At 41.9% G+C, this 19,538-nt stretch overlaps 3 protein-coding genes across 7 annotated transcripts; 1 reads left to right on the forward strand and 2 right to left on the reverse strand.

Annotated features, from left to right (window-relative positions):
- Positions 1-76: 76 nt before the first annotated feature.
- On the reverse strand, positions 77-2,936 carry atf4b (activating transcription factor 4b). Its single transcript, XM_085270653.1, has 3 exons — positions 2,751-2,936; positions 1,583-2,038; positions 77-1,473 (listed from the first exon to the last, which is right to left on the reverse strand). Exons 2-3 carry the CDS (start codon positions 1,932-1,934, stop codon positions 476-478), a joined length of 1,350 nt encoding a protein of 449 aa, XP_085126779.1. The 5' UTR covers positions 1,935-2,038; positions 2,751-2,936; the 3' UTR covers positions 77-475.
- Positions 2,937-4,738: 1,802 nt separating this feature from the next.
- LOC146575790 (uncharacterized) lies at positions 4,739-13,220 on the reverse strand. 5 transcript variants are annotated; one of them, XM_085272597.1, is made up of 12 exons: positions 13,169-13,220; positions 11,805-11,897; positions 10,741-10,881; positions 10,502-10,639; positions 8,955-9,068; positions 8,233-8,283; positions 7,683-7,793; positions 7,355-7,471; positions 6,370-6,486; positions 6,062-6,101; positions 5,834-5,874; positions 5,618-5,715 (listed from the first exon to the last, which is right to left on the reverse strand). In XM_085272597.1, exons 2-11 carry the CDS (start codon positions 11,865-11,867, stop codon positions 5,840-5,842), a joined length of 927 nt encoding a protein of 308 aa, XP_085128723.1. In that variant the 5' UTR covers positions 11,868-11,897; positions 13,169-13,220; the 3' UTR covers positions 5,618-5,715; positions 5,834-5,839. The 5 variants fall into 5 exon arrangements, with proteins under 5 accessions (XP_085128724.1, XP_085128722.1, XP_085128721.1 ...); XM_085272596.1 differs by having other exon boundaries at positions 5,591-5,874; XM_085272595.1 differs by having other exon boundaries at positions 5,591-6,101.
- Positions 13,221-15,264: 2,044 nt separating this feature from the next.
- On the forward strand, positions 15,265-19,490 carry napsa (napsin A aspartic peptidase). Its single transcript, XM_085270656.1, has 9 exons — positions 15,265-15,461; positions 15,752-15,905; positions 16,285-16,408; positions 16,769-16,887; positions 17,038-17,237; positions 17,369-17,491; positions 17,950-18,094; positions 18,187-18,285; positions 18,471-19,490. Exons 1-9 carry the CDS (start codon positions 15,394-15,396, stop codon positions 18,630-18,632), a joined length of 1,194 nt encoding a protein of 397 aa, XP_085126782.1. The 5' UTR covers positions 15,265-15,393; the 3' UTR covers positions 18,633-19,490.
- The last annotated feature ends 48 nt before the right edge of the window (positions 19,491-19,538 follow it).

The raw sequence follows: 19,538 nt of genomic DNA on the forward strand, positions 1-19,538 counted from the left end.
CCAGTTCCTACTCAACATCTGGTTAATGTTAAAGCATTCTCTTGTCAACATCATGCAAAAAGAAAAACTGCCACAATTCATTTAAGCACTTTATTACTCTTTATTGAGAGAATACATGTAGTCTGGTTGTGATATAATATAGACAAGTTGAAAGGTTAAAAAGTCAGTTCCTAGGTTACCAAGGTCCAAATACACGCAAATACATACATAAAATATGTTTATACTGGGAGAAGATTACTTAATTTTCAACTACTTGCTTCTACTTCTACGTGACTATTCAATATTTAATACCAGTGTTGGATACATAAAAGGTGATCATCTGACAAACACTTCTTTTCTTGTGCATCCAAGTCATGCAGTGCAGATGCAGCTTCAACTATACTGTTATTCATTTTCAAAAAAATAAAACCCACTGAGCCCACTTTCTAGTCATCGCTTCCTATCACGCATGATCAGTCACTGCTAGGTCCTGCCACTAGGGGTCAGCACTCAGACCCTTCTTGAGCCTTGCCATTCGAACTTCCTCCATCAGTTCTTTGAGATACTCGATCTCTCTGGCCATAGATTCGGCCTTCTCTGCCAGCTCTAGGTTCTTCCTCTCCAACAGCACATACTCGTCAGCGAGGGCGTCCTTCTCCGCTCTCTTCTTCTGTCTGTAGCGCGTGGCAGCAGTTTTGTTCTGCTCCATCTTCTTCTGTTTTTTGTCTTTTGGAGGCCTCACAGCTGCACGTTCAGGTCCACCTGCACCGCGTGGGGACTTGACCTTGACACTGGTGGTGCTAGGAGAGGGCAGACTAGCTTTGTAATTTGGTTCCGGGTAGGGTCTGCTTCTGGAGGGTGTTTTTGGAGGGGAGGATGGTGGGGAGCAACAAATGACCTTTGACGTGGTGGCCGTGGTGATCCCGACTTCCTTTTTCGGGGCAAGCACGAGGACGATGCGAGTTGGTGAGAGTGAGAGTACAAGCTTTGGGACCTGAGGGACCACAGTGGCTACCACTGGCTTCACCTCACTCTCTGACACATCCACTTCACTGCCAAGGTCCAGGGTAAAGGTAGGGGAGGAGGGAGACTCTACTACGGGGGATTCAGGGTCTGGGGAGGTAGGCTCTGATTTGATTTCGAGCTCCTCTTGAGGCTCTGGGATACAAAGTGGAGAAGAAGGAACCTCCTGCCCATCGATGCAGGATTCAGGATCATCCACAGTGATGACAGCAGTATCTGAACAGACAGTGGAAGATGAAGGGGGCGGTGTACTTGAAAGAGAAGCAGAGGGAGGATCCATGAGCACAGGAGTTGAGAGAGCTGGCAGGGGGAGGGAGTCGAGCTCCATGGGGCAATCAAAGGAGGCCAGGAGGTCTTCTGGAGAGCTGTGAGACTCTTCAGCAGGACTGCAGGAGCCAATCAGCGAGTCCAGGTCAAGGTCACTAAGATCCACCTTCTCGGCCATCCAGTCCAAGTCACTGAGCGCATCCTCTGTGGAGGCAGAGCAAGCAAAACATGAATGAGCTATTAATTTATACTTCGTTACACTCTGACATCAGGTGTCCGAACTTTTAGGTGTTACTCAACAGTAAGTCGTTACCTTTGCCGTCACCTGAGAGCGCCTGGCTACACGTCAGCTGACCTGGGTGGGCCAATAAAGGGAAGAGCAGATCAGACTCCATCCCGACTTTGTCCCCATGGAGGAGGAGGGCCGGCGGAGAGGGAGGAGGGGAGTAGAAGGGCGGAGGAGAAGAGGAAGACGACAGCGACGAGGAGGTGAGGGGGGAAGCAGGTTCAGCATCCCCCTCCAAGCTTCCTCCTCCTTTCTGTTGTTCTTTGTCAGGGCGGAAAAACAGCGAGTCCATGGCGTCAGCCATGGGAGAGGAAGGCCCCCAGAGAAGGGCCTCCATGTCTTCCTGGCCAAACTGTGAGCTGGTCATCATCATGGTCATAATGGCTGTTGTTGGTCACAAATGGGGAGCGTGACAATGCTAGGGTAGCTTCGAATTCTATTATGCTGTCGAATGCAGCAGTGCTGAGGGTTTCCACGTAGGACCTGAAGACAGAAAGATGAACAAATGTTTTTGAATGCCTGAACACCATTTTAGACACACACACACTTCACATTTATTACAGAAAAGAAAGTTCCAAGTATAAACAAAATCATCCTGAGTCAAATTCTTTTAATTTTTACCAACACTGCCCCCAAGACTGCAATACCAGTGATCTATCACGTGTTTCCGCGCAGCTCCCAGTCTTATGACTCTGACGTAAGTCTGCTAGCAAGCGAGGTCAAAGAGTCCGTCTCCCTCCCCACAAAAAAAACAAAACAGCTACACTTTTGTTCTCAGCCCGCCTGCAGCGAGCCGCCATTTTGACACAAAGAGGAAACGAACCATTTTCTGAGTGCCACGTTGGCGCTCGGAGGCCGGCATGAGAACACAAGTTTGATTAATCAGCGTGAGAGAGGGTTTAGCGTTTTCACAGATACAATGTTACGAGCTTATTTGCGAAAACTGCGTCAAATGTTACAAATCGTGACAGTAACACCTGTTGCGTCACTTCAGTTTTGTCGTCATTTGATTTAATAGTTTCAAATAAAGGTGTTTAGCGTTCTATTAAATAACTGTATGGCATATATATATATATATATATATATATATATATATATATATATATATATATAAACATAACAGCAGACTCGTCAGACCGGCTCCCAGGCCAGACGGTTGTCCCCGACAGCTGGTATGTTAAAAAATAATACTTACGACATTTTTGCTGAATTAGAAGTGACTCAGTGCACTGGCTGGATGCACTGTTTTGCTGGCTGCTGCTGGGTCGCGGCACAATTTCACACTGCCATTTCGGCAAATAGCGCGGTGTCCAACAATATCTGCTCGTTGTCTGTTCCGCAGGAGGGAAAATGGCGATAGTTGTGAGCAGTTCGCGATATAGAGCTGATGCAAGGAGTGGCAATATGCATCCGCCGTGCCCACATTATCAATCCGCGTCACACCCACTGTCTGCTGTCTGTCTGAAAAAGTAGTCACTGAAAATAAACTTCTGAAAGTGACGCAGTATTTATTAATACCACATCTTTCAATATATATAAGCGTAACTGCCATTTATCTGTATAGATAGCGACTGACTAATTGTTATAATAACATAGCAATAGCTTTATTATAAAGTTTCCTCTAACAGGAAGGTTTTTTCAAAGAACTACTTTTGGGTGGTTAATTTTTTAACAGAATTGAAAAGGATGAACTGTGCTGTTGTTACACAAGTGCCACTGGCATCCCTCCTATACCCATCAAAAAAGAATAAATAGTAACAAAAAACCCCAAAACAAATAAATAAAAAAAAACATCATTATGCCAGAGGGAGTGATTATAGAGTGTAATAACAGTCCTGACGGTTATTATAGTGTATGTGGGATTGGGTGAGGGTTGCTGGAGGCCACAGCTCAGTGGAAAAGCAGTTCCTCACTCTGTTTGTGCTAGATTGCATTAGTCTGTATCTGTGTGTCTATGTGATTGCACATGCTCATTCCACACAGTGTTCACCACAAGGTGTAGGTCCCACAGGTGGGACGTTTATGATTAATTATCTGGTCTGACTGGTGTTAATGACAATGCTTTTCTTCTCATAACATTCAACTAAGTGTGCCACCTAAAGCTAGTAAGCTGTTAAGCATTATGTCAACATAAAAGGTACTCTATATTGCCAAAAGTATTTACTCATCTGCCTTCTCATGTATATGAACTTGAGTGACTTCCCATTCTTAATCTGTAGGGTTCCATGTGATATCTCCCGTTTGATATCCCACAAAAACTTGCTCATCCGTGTCTCTGTGGGCCTTGCTTTGTACACTGGTGCGCAGTTATGGAAAGGAGCATCCCCAAACTGTTCCCACAAAGTCGGAGTATGAAATTGTCAAAAATCTCTTGGTGTGCTGAAACATTAAGGGTTCCTTTCACTGGAACTAAGGGGCTGAACCCAACTCCTGAAAAACGACCCAACACCATAATTACATTTGCAAACAGAGCAAATGTTTGAAGAAGCAGTCTGCATGCCTGGGTGCTTGATTTTATACACCTATGAAAATGAAAGTGACTGGATCACCTGAATTCAGTGATCCAATGGATAAGTGAATGCTTTTGGCACTATAATGCACATGTGATCTATATTATGAAAATATTGAGATTTGAAATTGTTATATTTTGAATGATTACAACTATACAACTATCAGCCTCTTCAGCATCAGTTAGTCCTGCACTGAACTTTATAAAAGGATCTTGATGGAAGCATTTTAATAAGGTTCCTGCAGGAGCCCCTCAAGCATTAATAGAGGTTCCTCCAGTAACCTTTTTATTTTTCCTAAATTGAGCTATTAAAGGTTCCGTAAGAAAACTACAAGGTGAACAAGGTTCTTTGAATAACCCCAAGATCCTTGAGATTATCCGAATTCTGAGGGAGTGCTGCGCTTAATGAGTCAAACATTCATCTTTTTTTTATACCATAACACAGGTGTAGCGAGGTGAAGAAAACAAGGTGTATGTTGTGAAGCTAAAGCTAAAGCAAGGAGTGTGATATCCTTCTGCAGCATAACCTTATGATTTCTGCCATTGTTTGTATTCTGCACTGCAGCCACTGTCGCTGACTGGTGTCCTAAAAAAATAAAAAGTAATTACTGATACTCAACTTTGCAGGTGATGCAGTACTGTTTATTGATACCACACGATTAAATGCATACAAGAGTAACTTTTGTTAATTTATATATTTAATCATAATTGTTATCAGGACTTCAGTAGTGACTCCAACATAAGCATTTCCATTTTTACAGTGATGTAAATGTACAGGAACTTTCAAATCAATCAAAAAGGAGTCAAGTCAAACACACTTCACATCTCTGTCACACTGACACACACACACACACACACACACACACACACACACACACACACACACAAAGGACAAACACAGTGGTCTTTGATTCAAGATAACTTTTTCCACATGTCAATCAGATGATCCAGTCCTTCCTGTAGACCATCAACCAGCAGGCAAACTTTACCCGAAAAAATGCTCTTATTTGACTTCTTCAGCTTCTGACCATTCTTTTCTGTAAAATAAAGATCCATTTCCTTGGTAAAAGCTTGAAGTAATTTCTCAGATGACGTCCCACCTGGTTGTGCAGCTCTCCCCCCATGAATGTCTGTGTTGCTTTTTCCATCACATAATATGTATAACATCCTCACCGCATCCAGATGAGCGCCTGCACTCTTTAACCTAGCAATGCCGTGCCTTCGCAGCTCCATCACTGTGAAGATAATATAATCTAGACAGCGTTCCAGATCAGCGACACCTTCCATGTAGTCATTTACCAGTTTCTCAACTGCCGTCCTCGTCACCATCTTCTTGCTGACTATAGCGGCGTGAGCGCCCATACCTCCAGCAGATGCAATCATGCCAGCGCCGACAGCTGTCGCAATCAGCGAGGCACCCATGGTCACCGGAGCTAGGACGATCCCCACCACTGCAGCTACCCCTCCCACAGAAGCCGTGGTCCCTCCGGCAATACCCATGTTTTTGTTGTTCTTCTTGATCTTGTTTAGCTTCTCACAGATGGAATGGAAATCTGTGATGATCTTCTGCAGGTCTTCTTTTCGTTTACTCATTAGAAGATTGTAGAGATGCCAAGCCTTTGCAACATTCATGGATCTCTGACTGATTGAGCTTCAAAGAGCAGTGACAGAAGAGACACAAAGTTGTAGCTCATGTAATTAGGTACACAACAGCTTATCTCGCTGACTTCCATCATCACGCTTATGCAGATTTTCATGTTTTTGGTTACCTCATTTCATCCTCTTTGTGACAAAGACGAATCAGAGGACGCTGAAATGATTGCACAGAAATGAATACAATAAACTGGACATAACAATATAATAATGCTCTGTGTTAGCAAGGATCATTTTTCACAAATCTTTTTCATGTTTTTTACATTAATTACTACTTCTTGGAATAAAAGAACGAATAAAAATGCCTTTTTTCAAGGCAATTATGAAACAAATTTTTTCCTTACTTATCATTCTGTTGAACCAGGTCAATAGCCCGCTGAGGTCCTGAGGAAAACAGATCATTTTTATATGAAAAACACTCGCTGACGAGGGAAAGATCACATTGTACTAAATCACAGTTAGATAAAAGATCAGGTAGACTTTACAGGAAAACCCTGATCTTTGTCATGCATTTGTCTGCAAACACCAACTTGTCATTTGTAAAAACAATGAACTGACTTACATCCATGTCCTTTTTACCATAACAGTAACCAAATGTGTATATTATAAAGCGTGCGTGTCGTATAACTGCAGAGCGCGCTGTCTCTCTCACCAACTCATCTGAATCATCCTGAAGGATCTCGAGGTACCGAGGTGTCTCAGAGTGCACTGATCCTCCAGACACTGAATGTGATGATGGTGGGTTCAGCGGAAGCTGTGGTGGTGTGTTCTGTAATGGACATAATATTTTGGTTGTCAGCTTTCCTATAACAGGAATACTCCAGTTCAGGTAAATAAAATAAGCCATTTCCATAGCAGGAAATTGTTATAATCAACTTCAAGATCATTATTATTCCCATGAGTTTCACAGGTGACTCTGCTGTGGAAATTTTCCAGCCGTGAAAGCCGCTTGGCTCTCGCAGTTGTGTTATTGCTAGTCACAGACGTGGTACACAGAGGAGAAATCCAATTCAACTGATTTTTCCTCTTATGTCAGGGTTTATACATTTATGTCACTGATGTTATACAATGGGTCCAGATTAGGGAGATAAGTCTGTGTAGTCCCAAAAAGGTTGATTCTGTTCATCTGGACTTAGCGTGGGAGAAACCTTTCGTTTTTAAGAAGATTTTATATATACTACTAGATATAAAATCCAAGTGCCTTAGTTTTAAAATGACTTGGTGTTCAGGACTGGCAGGCCTTTCAACAGTACAGATCATGAAAGAAAGCCCACTTCTTCAAAGAGGCCGGTTGCCTTGAATGTAAATGCTTGAAAAAGAATTTGTGGCTTATGAAATTCAATAAAAAACTGTGACTTTATAGCGTGATGAAGCATAGAGATATTTTTTAAAAGCGATCAGCTGGTAACTCAACGTACAGACTTGAAACTTGGACAAGTTAATCAGTGGACCGTCACCAGCTGTTGTGACAAATTTCAGAAATTTTAACTCACAAAAAAATATGTGAGCTGCTATGGACCTGCATGGTAGAGCAGGAGGGAGATAATGTAAAAACATATAAACACTGTGTAGCATTAGTTTGTGAAACCCGAGAGAAGTCTGTATCCATATTGCATGACTTTTAATTTGCAGTTTACCCGTGTACTGTAGTTGTTTCCAGTGACGTTCAGTGATTCTTGAGAACGAGCCTGTGAGACAGGAGTTAGATGTGTGGAGCCTGCAGGGGAAGGTGGGGACTGACATTCTGGCTTGTTCTAGTCACACACAAAAAGTTAACATAAGACAAATATTTCATATAATACTATTTTAACTAGAGAGAGTCAGGTCCTATTTATGTCCTCTTATTGTAATACTTATTTAGCTCCAGCTTAGAAAATATTACAATTCACATTCAGATGTCTCAGAGAAGTCTGTCTTTACATTTATGACATGAGGGAAATATCTTGTCGAGCATGGAGCACTTACCTCGTATCTCTGACTCGCTGAAGACTGTGTTTCATAATATTGGGGGGGACTTTGAAAACGATGAGGCCGAGGAGGGGGAGGAGGAGGCTGTTTAATATGCAGATCTGGATTCTGTGGCAAAAAATAAAGTGCAAATTACACATTTATTTAGCATTTAACCAGAAGCAGATCTTTCAACAGATTAATCCTCCAAAGACAAAACCAAATCCAGAAAAGGGAATAAAAACAGATCTAATGGAAATAAAAAAGCATTTTTCAAAAGTAATAAATGGAACAGGTTGGATCAGGAAGTCGTTTCTGGAACCAGTGGCATATTAGGTTTTTTACAGACAAGAAATATTTTTATTACTAATCTTAATGCTTAAAAATAATCCCAAAAATTCCCTTTGTGGGTTGACCTTGATAAAGTGTGCTTGTCAGTGCTCGACACGTAATATAAGTGTGGTGTAAAGTCTTTATTATCTGTCATTCCATCTCTTAATGATGAGCGCATGCTTTTCTGCACTGTTAATCGCTGTGATGGCGTGCATCCAAGGACCAACTCTCATACTCGTAAAGGCGAAGAGTTTCTCCCTGAGATAGTGCTGCTGCTGGGGGATTCCTGGAGATGAGATGAAAAGAAAAGTTTGTTAGTCCGGTTTGTGGTCTGAGAATCAACGACCTACTTCCTCTCAAGTTGTAGTTGCATGATGTGCTTGAGTATGAACAAAAATCTGAGTGTAGTCCAACATTTTACAGAGCTGAGTATTCCTGCTGTTTACTGCTGGGTTGGACCAACATTGCCACAATATTACTAAAACTCTGGTAAAATATTATCTCGACTATAGTTGCAAGCAACAGTGAATAGCCAGGCAGTTTAGCTGGTCAAAGTTGACGTGGCAACTGTAGCCAGTGATCAAGAAACAAAGTTTTGTGGCAAGAGATGTAAACAGTTGCTGAAATATAATCTCATTTCCTGTGTGAGGGTGTCTCCACCTTATTCATTCGAATTTAGTCAAACTGAAACTCGTTTGCTTCAAAAGGGATGTGTTTAAATACAGGTCCAGCTTTGACCAGCTTTGGCTGGTAGCTCAAGATACTGACACGAAACTTGGAGAAATTAATCAGGGGACGGTCACCAACTGTTGTGCTAAATTTCAAAAATGTTCCCATACATTTAATGGGCTGCCGTAGAGCTGCATGGGGGAGCAGGAGGGAGATGAAGAACAGATCTATAAACCGGTGAAAACGCTATGTTTGGGGGAAATATCTTGATGACGATGGAGCCCTTACCTCGTATCTTTGACTCGCTGATGAACTCATCTGGCCATAACTGCTGTGGGAAGCTGGAAAACGATGAGGCTGAGGAGGGGGAGGAGGAGCCTGTTCAATGTGTAGATCTGGAGTCTGTGGCAGAAAAATAAATTGCAAATTATACATGTAGCATTTACAATAAATTCAAACAATTTTCTGGACTGGCAGGAATATCAAAGTCAGTCAGAGCATTTGAATTAAAAAGATACAGTCTCCTGTCAAGAGATTTATTCTAAAAGACACTTCTTCAGCGGAGAGTCAGAGAGTGGAGAAACACACGCTGCAGTTTTTACTTGCAAGGGCGGTCAGAGAGCGCTCACATCAGAGTGGGGGCCCTGTGATGTGCGCTCTGTTCTTGCACTTGTCTTTATTTATAGACAAGAATAATACAACAGTGAATACATTTGTTCAGTGGAATGTTGATACGTGAGCAGGTGCATATGTGGTTGTGTATGTTAGGTGTATGTGTGTGTGTGATTCTGAAGGACGCGGCCCCTCTTCTTGTTAGGGAGTGAAGATAAAAATGTTCTCTCCACTTCCTGGTAGGGAGTGAAACCGCTTGTTCAGCTCTTATTATCGCTGTGAGAAGAACAAGTCTTGTACTGAACAACAGTCTAAGTCATCAAAAGGTTATTATGCAGTATTCTATCACATGCAAACTTATATCATTAAAAGCTTATACTGACTACTAAGTACAATTTTCCATTGACATCTCCACAAACTCTAAATGTCATCACAGAATACATCTACAAATAGACAGTGATTATGTGGGAATGCTGTGGAAGAGCATTAGGAAAAACTTTCAGGTTAAAAAATTAAGCTTCCAGTCATTGAGTCAGCTATGGATCATATCAGAGACGTATTGAAGAAGAGGACCTTTGAACAGGATAAACATTCAAAGACATTACCAAATTCACAAAGGGATAGCGAGAAAAGGACTAAATGGAACAAAGGTTTGGCCTGATCAAATGCAGATTGTGTTCTCCATTAGTTATTCCTGTGACTTTCTGGATTCTTGTAACTAGCACAGAATGAATGTAAAAGTTAGGCTTGGCCGTGAGTTTGAAAAGTGAATACAACTCATGGTATCTTAAACTTTCAGTCTTTCTAGGAGCCTGCATGTGGTGACTAATGTGGTTCCAAAAAGGCATGAAAATGTACAGAAATAGATGCTTGCTTGTTCAGTGACCTCATTAAACACCTCCCAGCTGAGTTTTTGGTCTTTACCAGCACTGCATGATATCTATCTTGATCAATTCTGGCCCCAGCTGGAGTAAAATAAAACTAGTGACTGATGTCACAATGGCTACACCTTTTCTTCTATATGGTCTGTGGTTTTAACACTGACCTGTTATATATAATACGTCAGCACAACTCTGAGAAGTCCACATTTAGTTTGTGTTTTTGTCTTATGTTCACGGAGCTTGTCTAACAACCATGAAAAGGCATTAGCTTCCTTGTCACAAAACCCACAAGGACGCATAGTTCCCCAAGTATTCTTTCTAAAGATAAAAGTACTTTTCTACCATCACGGGTGAATGAGCATTTGAAGCGCTTTCTGCGATTGCTGGTTTTTCAGCATTTTTTTTAGTATCGGTTGGTGGTTTGGGAGCAGGGCGAGCAGGCTGAGGCCTCTTATAGCCCACAGGGGATCCACTGGAAGTCTGGTCACAAAAAAGAGGAAATGAATCAATACATACTTATTAGTATCTGCTATCTTTATGAGCCAATATGTGATTAAGTGAAAAAAAAGAGCTCAACTTACCGCATTAGGTGCTATGCTTCCAGCCTTATTGGAGGACTCAGCTTTGTTACTGGTGCTATTGGTTTGTTGATATAATTTCAACCTGGGCGCTGGTACAGGCTTGACTTTAATTTCTGGTTGAGCTTCATGTGTGTCATCAGGCTGTCAAAAATAGCAGGCAATTAGCATTTTGTTATCTGCTACTCCAGTGCCAAACAAGCAGAGACGCTGTGTAAAATGCAAATAAATGCAGAATGCAATGATTGAGAAATCTCATAAAGTCAAATTGTTTTCAAACTGTTTAAAACTGTCTAAACAGAGAAATATACCATTTTTAAGAAAAAAATTGCGCCATGTTTTTTACCAGCTCCTCTTCTTCATAAACGTCTGCTAGACTTTTGGGAATGAAACGTTGTCTGACTGTAGGCAGGCAAGTTCACAACCAGGACTCTTCTACTACTAAGTCATGGTACACTATTAGATGCAATGTGTGGCTCAGCATTATCTGCTGAAATGTCATGGAAACTCTGGATGGGAGCATATGTTGCTCTAAAACCTGTGCATCCCGTTCAGCATCGACGCTGTCCTTCTAAACGTGCAGACTGCCAATGCCATAGGCACTAATGCAACCCGTTAGAAATGCAGACTGTTGAACTGAGTGCTGATAACAAGGCGGATGGTTCTGTTCCTCTTCAGTCTGGGGAACACGGCATCCACGTTATCCATAAAGAATTCCAAATTTCTATTCGTCTGACCACAAAAAGGTTTTCCACTTTGCCTCAGAGAAGACAGCAGCATGATAGTTTGCCCTCTTGTGAATAAGATATGGGTTCACAGGATTTGCAAATCATTGCATTCTGTACAAGCAACAGTTTAATTACAAAAATATTGAGCTTAATTAAAGGAAAGCTGAAAGATTTGTTTATTCACATACAAGGCCTAAAATTCCATTTTTTTATACTGCTATAAATGTTCAGAATTCTTCTAGAGAATAGATACAATGTTTAAATTAGAAGTGTGAACACCCAAAAAATAAAGACTCAGCAGTTCATGGACGCAGGAGGTTAATGTGAATCAGTTTTTACCAGTAAAGCGTCCGGGTCTTCGTAGATAGGCTGTTGGATTTCATCTGAGCTGGCTGACTTCATTGTGTCATTTGTCCTTCAGGGACTGGATGACTTTGGGGTTTAAAGTGTGACAGAAATGAAAAAAAAAAAAACTCATTATTTTTGATAAGGGAAAAAGAATGCCTATTTGTTTAGTTGATTTGTCAGGAAAACACAACTCATAATTAGATGTTACAAGAAATTCTTCTGTTAACCAGGAACTGCTAGGAAGGGATTTTTTTTTTTTACCTTTTTTTTTTTTAAGTTCAGTTTCTATACATTTTATCTCCTGACAATCTTTCAAAAACCTAACTTAATACCTTCCTTTCCCCAGCTCCACCTCTACAACATATAAGACTACACATGTGCATATGATGTGGCTGTCTATGGATTGGATTTTAGCAGCTATCATGGGCCAGTTATGCACTTATGGCCCTCTCCAGGATTATTGGTTTGTTGATATCTCAGGAAAACACACTTATAAGAACAGCAGTGAACCACTGAAGGCCTTCATTCTAGATTTAGCAAGAATCTTAAAGACACGTGTCAAGATTAGAGATGAAAAAGTTTGTTATGTCATATTTTTAAGGACCTGATGTTCAGCCACACCTGACACTGCCGTTAATAATGGCATTAGACATTATTTTAGATGATTTTCTCTGACTTTATTAGCTCTGTTTCAGGCAAAGCTATTTTCAAGTCCAGTCCAATGCAATCTCTACTTGCAACTGGCCATCTTTACAGACAAATTGCAGCAAACCGCGGCTTTCCTGTAATTATTTAATACTTTTATACTGTCTTCCTCAGCTAGACTATAAATACTTGTTTTGTTTTCTCATGGGTTATAGCAGAAAAGTTGGGTTATGCAGTTAAATGATCAGACTCGTGCAAGGAAAAAACAATACATGCCTAGAATGCAATGACAAGTTAGCTTATGTGTGACTTGCATCGCTGATAAAAACGAATGTGTCTTTCCTAACAGAAGCCTTTACAGGAAGCGTGCGACACCTGCAAACACATCTGCAGTCTGGTTAAAAAGATGTGTGAAATCTTCTTTGAATGAACAATTATGTTCCAAAACATAATTGGAACATGGGATCCAGTTATGTTTTACTATATCTATTATATCTTACACTAAACTGAGTATTTAACTGTATAAGCTGCAGCATATAGGTGATAGCTCTTCAACTCATGCTCAAACTCTTGGTGATGGTGACATTTTCTTTGTAACATTATGTAGCTTTTAGGCCTTTTAATGTTCTATAATATTAATATTTTCTATAGAATATTCTTTCAATTCTATAAAAATAAAATAAATAAACACAAGAAAAGGCCATTCTTACCACCGTGCTCCCGTTTAGAAGGTAACTTTATCTGCTATTCCTTGTATTTTCCTTCATGACTCCAGTGTGTTAAAGGATTTTAACACACTGGATGCTGTACTGGTAGCACCTGTCGCGCCACAGTGCCTGCTCCTCCCACCAGCGTCATGATGGAGGCGCAAATATGTGGGTGGATCCAGTTTCTAGACAGATGAAAAATTGGATAGTAACCTAAAGACAACTTTCAAACCCGTTTGTGTGTGTGTGTGTGTTGGCCATTTTAGTTTTTGTTTTTTTTCCATGCCTGTATACCTGTCAGTCGATAACACACTTGTCTGTGCAGGGGATTTAATCTAAAACTTGTTTGACAGGCCAGCTGTGCACCTGCTTTGACAGCAACTGTTTCTCATGCTTCATCATGGGATCTCTCAGATTTCTGCCAGTTTGGAGAATGACCGACCTAAGATCCTGTGGGTCTTTCAGATACAGATGGACAAAATGATGGTGGCTAACCAACCGGACATAGTGGTGGTAGACAAACAGAAGAAGACGGCCGTAGTGATCGATGTTGCGGTTCCAAATGACAGCAACATCAGGAAGAAGGAACACGAGAAGCTCGAGAAATACCAAGGCTCAGAGAAGAGTGTGAAAAAATGTGGAGGGTGGTAATCGGAGCACTAGGTGCGGTAACTCCCAAACTAGGCGAGTGGCTCCGGCAGATCCCAGGAACAACATCAAAGATCTCTGTCCCGAAGAGCGCAGTCCTAGGAACAGCCAAGATACTACGCAGGACCCTCAAGCTCCCACAACTGGTAGAGGACCTGAGATTGAAGGATAGACCGCCCGCCGGGGCGAGAGCTGAATCATATATATATATAAATTCCCCGCTCGCCCCTGTGGGCGGTTTAGCCTTCAAGCTCGGTGGTTTACCTTTTGACGTTGGGAATATTTTCTTGGCACACTTTGAGGCCCACAACACCAACTGAGCATCAGTTAAACTGAACAGCCTGAGTAGTGTGCTGACCATGTCCATCCCTTCTTCAACACAGTGTATCGATCATCTGATGTCTGTTTCCAGCTGAATATCTGTCATGAAGCTCAAATCAAATCATCACAAACTGGTTTCTTGAACATGACAATGAATTCACTGTACTTAAATGGCCTCAGCTGTCACTAGATATTAATCCAATAGCACATCTTTGGTTTATAGTGGAATGGGAAATTCACATCACGGACATTGTCTCCTGCACATTTCCCAGCCTCCCCTGGTTTTTGGACTGTTCACCTTAGGACTCAGGTTTAGATCACAGATTACAGCTACTTCCATTTTGTTATATAATTATCTGTCATATGACGTGCTGTTGGGCACCACACATCATCACATCCCTGCCTATATAAACAGTAGGGATAAGTGTCTAATAATGCTACCCTTTTACTCCAATAATTACATGGATGTTTAATATATTTGAACATACCTAAAACAGTGTATCCAACCAACAATTTCAACTGTGAGGTAACAGTCCTAAGTGAAAACAAGCCAAAAGTGTGCATATTCATATTTGAGTAGGACTTTAAATGGTGAGCTTCTAAAAGCAGCGGTCAGTCATTTGGACACTGTGGAATGACTTTCTAAAAGCAGCAGAAGAAAAAAAATCGAGTCCTCGTGGCTTGGTTACTTCCCTATTTTATCAAAAACCACAGGCTGAATACTACTCGCCATGTCAAGCATTTATAAAAACCAACTATCTTATAAACACCAGTGCCTTTACCAAAGATGAAACTGCAGCAGGAGCCCATGTTTTTGAAACTCAATTGACACACACATCTCTCTAACTCTATTTAGTCAGGTCTGTGTTTGAGGAGCCTCATCAAAAGTAGCCTTTCACCAACAGCCAGTAACAAACTGCATGTTTACAGATTATTCACCGAGCTTTTTGTGGGACGTTTTCCATTATTTTAACACATCTGTGCAATGCGCAGTGAGCAGAGTAGAACTCGTGACCCGTCACACACCTAGTGCGCCTGTTTGTAGCTCTGAGTGACGGCCGCACTCTTCAACCAATGGCAGCTTCCTTTTCATTATTGCCCTCCAACCGCGGAGCCGCAGAGCGGACAAAGCCGAGTGAGAGCGGATGTTATCGAAGTACTTTCACTCAGCTTTAGTGCGTCAGTTGAAGTAGACGGTTCCGCGTTTCGGCGTCCATTAGCCTCGGAAATTAAGTGGACTTTTACTCTGGAGGTCAGAAATGAGTCGACTGCAGATATTTTGTGTGGCCGGGGTGCTGCTGCTAGCACAATGCACCGCCATCCTGAGGTAAATAACATTTATCTGCCAGTAGTGATGTAACTTGCGCGTGCTACTATTGCTATCCGTCCCTCTGACTTTAAATAAGGATTCATGAATGCTCGCGTGCTGTTGTCCTTTCCGGTCTGAGGCAGCACCTGTCGCAGGTGTACTTAAAAATATTATTTACTGCCAGTTTTGTCCACTTGAGAGGCTTCAGTGTGAGAAGGGTTTCCGTGTGGACAGCACCAGGAAGCTGCATCTTTGCGCGCGTGACTCGCGCGCGCATCCTTTAATTAAATCTCGTTTTGTTATGGCAGAGTTCCTCTTTATAAAACAAGGAGCCTGCGCCGCCTGATGAGCGATAATGGGTTGTCCGTGGATGAGCTGCGGGCTTTGGCGAAGAGCACCGGATCACCGGACAGCGCTCCATCCCCACAGCTGCCCGTGGAAAGGCTGACCAACTTCTTGGATGTATGTATCACCTGCAGGACACTTCAGTTAAAAGTTACAAATTAACAGTTCATGCATGAACGTAAATACACCTAATGTTAGTGTGCAGGTCTTATTCAAGGGTCAATCGCATATTTTAACCTGTGAGAGAGAGATTTTAAATTAAGTAAATATTAGACTTAAGCACCTGTGATAACACATGTTTTCCCCCCCTTTCTTCTTTGCTCTGTATTTGAAATAACTTGGGGGATGGAAAAAAAAGTCTGAGATTAATGCTAAGATTAATTTTGTGCTGAGAACTAGTACAGCTGAAAGACAAACTGTTATATTGGCAGTAACTCCTGCACGATCCTGCTTAACTTTGTCGGTACTGCATTGTTTCCCGGTTTTGTCTCCTTAGTCTCAGTACTATGGGATTATAAGTATTGGCACCCCACCACAGAACTTCACTGTGCTGTTTGACACTGGCTCCTCCAACTTGTGGGTCCCCTCCATTCACTGCTCCGTGTTGGATATTGCCTGCTGTGAGTTTGAATATTTATTTATTTGTTATTTTTGAAAAAAGGACTTCAGATTCAAAAGCTTTTAGTAACTTTAATGCCAAAGTTTGATGGGTTCTTTCTCTGCCCTGTGCACCACCTTTCCACAAGATTTTATGAAAATACACTGTGGTTTTTACATAGCACTCAACAGTCAGAGACAGAGTGCTATTGACTTACTGGAACCACATCCTCATTTAGATTTGACAGCATATGTGGTGGATAATGGCAGGGGCCCCTCAGGGGCCTGGGAGCAGCTCACTGGGCAGCTCCCCATGTATGCAGGAGTATGAAGTCCAACAAATCCATGAATTTTAAGTATGATTGATGGTTTTCTCTTATCAGGGTTTCATCACCGCTACAACTCAAAGAAGTCGAGCACATATGTCAAGAATGGCACAGAGTTCTCCATCCAGTATGGCAGGGGCAGCTTGTCTGGCTTCATCAGTGGGGACACTGTCACTGTGAGTTTGAGAAACACTCAGTCACTCTATCACTAAGCTCTTTGTTTGACTGCATTTCTCAGTTTTGGTGATCACACCATTCCTGGCATTCCTTCGAAGCATTTATTGTGTATTAACCATTCCCTCTTATTCCTTTGGCATGGATTGCAGGTTGCAGGTCTGTCTGTGCCTGGGCAGCAGTTTGGAGAAGCGGTGAAGCAGCCCGGGATCACGTTTGCCCTTGCGCGATTCGATGGGGTGCTGGGCATGGGCTACCCCTCAATATCTGTAGCTGATGTCATGCCGGTGTTTGACACGGCCATGGCTGCCAAGCTACTCCCCCAGAACATTTTCTCTTTCTACATTAGCAGGTTGGTATGCAATTGACAGTTTAGCCTTACACTGCTGTATTATTTAAACTGTGTGGAGAAGTCAGCTGTGAAAATGTGTTTGGTGTTTTTTGCTAACACGATGGCTTCTTTTTACTTTTACCTTCCACCAGAGACCCGACCGCAGAAGTAGGAGGGGAGCTGACGCTGGGAGGGACAGACCCGCAGTACTACACTGGAGACCTGCACTATGTTAATGTGACACGAAAGGCCTACTGGCAGATCGGGATGAACAGGTGAGAAGGAACCTGAGTGGCTTTGTTCTTAAAAGTTGAATAGTCCACATGACACATGACAGACTTTCTGTTCCCTGTTTGTCATGGATACTATCCGTGACGTCAAAGTGAGCGTGCATGCAGGAAAAAAACATTTCAGATTAGATTAGGTTAGATTGTTATTATTTCTGCCTACAGAAATATATGTTTCCATAGTGTGGATCTGAGCACATTAAATGCATTAAGGGTATAGGGAATAGAAGGGTGCAGGTGGGTAGCAACACAGTTTGCAGAGGGGCAGCAGCTGTGCGTAAGTTAAAGCAGTATAAGCAGTGTGACATATGTGAGATTTGCCAGTTGGATGTGTAGGCGGATGAAAGTTGGGTTTAAATGTGTGGTGAACAGCAGATAGTGAACATAAGCTCATGCCCCTTCTTTCTTGGTCCCACCATGCTGGTTCCTTCTTACCGTCCCCACAGAGTTGATGTTGGCAACCAGCTGACTCTTTGCAAAGCCGGTTGCCAGGCTATCGTTGACACAGGGACGTCCCTAATTACGGGTCCTAAGGAGGAAGTCAAGGCACTGCAGAAAGCCATTGGAGCGATCCCCCTGCTCATGGGAGAGGTAAAGATGAGTGTGTAATTACAAGCCACCCACTGCATCTTTCCACCTTGATTTTTAACTTAATTTTGACATACATTTTCTGTCCCCTTCAGGCCTTGATCGAGTGTAATAAGATTCCAACTCTCCCCGTTATCTCTTTCGACATTGGAGGAAAGACGTTCAACTTGACCGGAGAGGATTATGTCGTGAAGGTATTGACTTAAACCAATAAGAAGTGGTGTTTTTAAGTCATAATAAAATCTAATGACAGTTTTTGTAATTATTGCCCAAAAACTGTAAGAAACAATCATCAGTTGTCACATGTCCTTTAGTGGTAGTGAGGTCAAAGATGATGATTGCTGAGGGTAAGGAGTAAAATCTTTCCCCTTGTCTGCAGGAGTCTCAGCTGGGTGTGACTATCTGTCTGTCAGGCTTTATGGCCATGGATATCCCACCTCCTGCAGGACCCCTCTGGATCCTGGGAGATGTATTCATTGGGAAGTACTACACAGTGTTCGACAGGAATGCTGATCGCGTGGGGTTCGCCCCTACCAAGTAGACAATGAAACAGTGTAAGATATACTGCACTTCTCCTTTTTAACAGTAATTTCACTTTAAAAGTCCCGCAATGCAAAATTTCATCGACAGTCTTGCTTTATTTGATTTGCAGAGATATCTGACATTTGCATGCAGAAACGAGGTTTTCATTAATCACCAAATGATTTGCAGTGAGCTAATAGGGACGCTACATTAATGACCACAAATCAAAGGAGTGATGTGAACAAAGGGACTACTACAACCCATTTCTTACACTTGTCTGTTTAAATACTTTTGATTTTTTTTTAGCTTTAACATATATTTTATAGAATACTATGCAAACCTGTGCATTTCAATGTCTTTGGATGGTTTAAATTTGTGTGATTTGAAGTGTGCGACACCTTTTGCACACAAAAAGCACAATAATATGAACAAAAGTACTGGGCTACCTACACATTACTCCTGCAGGAGCGGCTGGAAATCCATGCCATGAAGCTCCCAACATACAATTTTGGTGCCCATGTTAACGCCAGCAGAGGTTTGGACCTCTACAGTTACGGAGCCAGGAGAGCAATGGCAACTTTAATGCTGTCAGTGACCCCATCCTATAATTTTATATGGTTTGACTCTTTGTGGCTTGTTTTCTGAGGTATCTAAACATTTCCACTTTGCAATACCGCTTATAACTGATTGTAGAATATTTAGGAGGAAAGAATTCCCCAGGCTGCCTTGTTGCAATGGTAGCCATCCTATTACAGCACCATGCTTTAAGGTGGGGCCCACTGCTGTTGTCCATACAGTGTATATGAGGATTTGTGTAACATGCATTTTTGAATTTGATTACTGACTTTTGACAAAATAAAACTTTAAAATAAATAAATATTTTGTCACTTTTTTTGGGAGACATGTTTATTAGTTGTAACCCATC

Source organism: Mchenga conophoros, linkage group LG4 (assembly GCF_057382185.1).
Source record: "Mchenga conophoros isolate Kocher_MC1m ecotype Shallow Benthic linkage group LG4, M_conophoros_male_GT1.1, whole genome shotgun sequence".
NCBI classification, from domain to species: domain Eukaryota; kingdom Metazoa; phylum Chordata; class Actinopteri; order Cichliformes; family Cichlidae; genus Mchenga; species Mchenga conophoros.

Bases quoted from the DNA above. Each gene is read 5' to 3' on its own strand.
- atf4b (XM_085270653.1), bottom strand. From the start codon at position 1,934: ATGACCATGATGATGACCAGCTCACAGTTTGGCCAGGAAGACATGGAG. The intron at 1,474-1,582 runs GTAACGACTTAC...CTGCCTCCACAG, and splicing joins GCTCTCAGGTGACGGCAAAG to AGGATGCGCTCAGTGACTTG.
- LOC146575790 (XM_085272594.1), bottom strand. From the start codon at position 11,867: ATGAAGTCAGCCAGCTCAGATGAAATCCAACAGCCTATCTACGAAGAC. The intron at 10,882-11,804 runs GTAAAAACTGAT...TATTTTTGACAG, and splicing joins AAGACCCGGACGCTTTACTG to CCTGATGACACACATGAAGC. The intron at 7,472-7,682 runs GTAAGTGCTCCA...GTGTGTGACTAG, and splicing joins CAGCGAGTCAGAGATACGAG to AACAAGCCAGAATGTCAGTC.
- napsa (XM_085270656.1), top strand. From the start codon at position 15,394: ATGAGTCGACTGCAGATATTTTGTGTGGCCGGGGTGCTGCTGCTAGCA. The intron at 17,238-17,368 runs GTTGGTATGCAA...ACCTTCCACCAG, and splicing joins TTCTCTTTCTACATTAGCAG to AGACCCGACCGCAGAAGTAG. The intron at 17,492-17,949 runs GTGAGAAGGAAC...CCGTCCCCACAG, and splicing joins TGGCAGATCGGGATGAACAG to AGTTGATGTTGGCAACCAGC.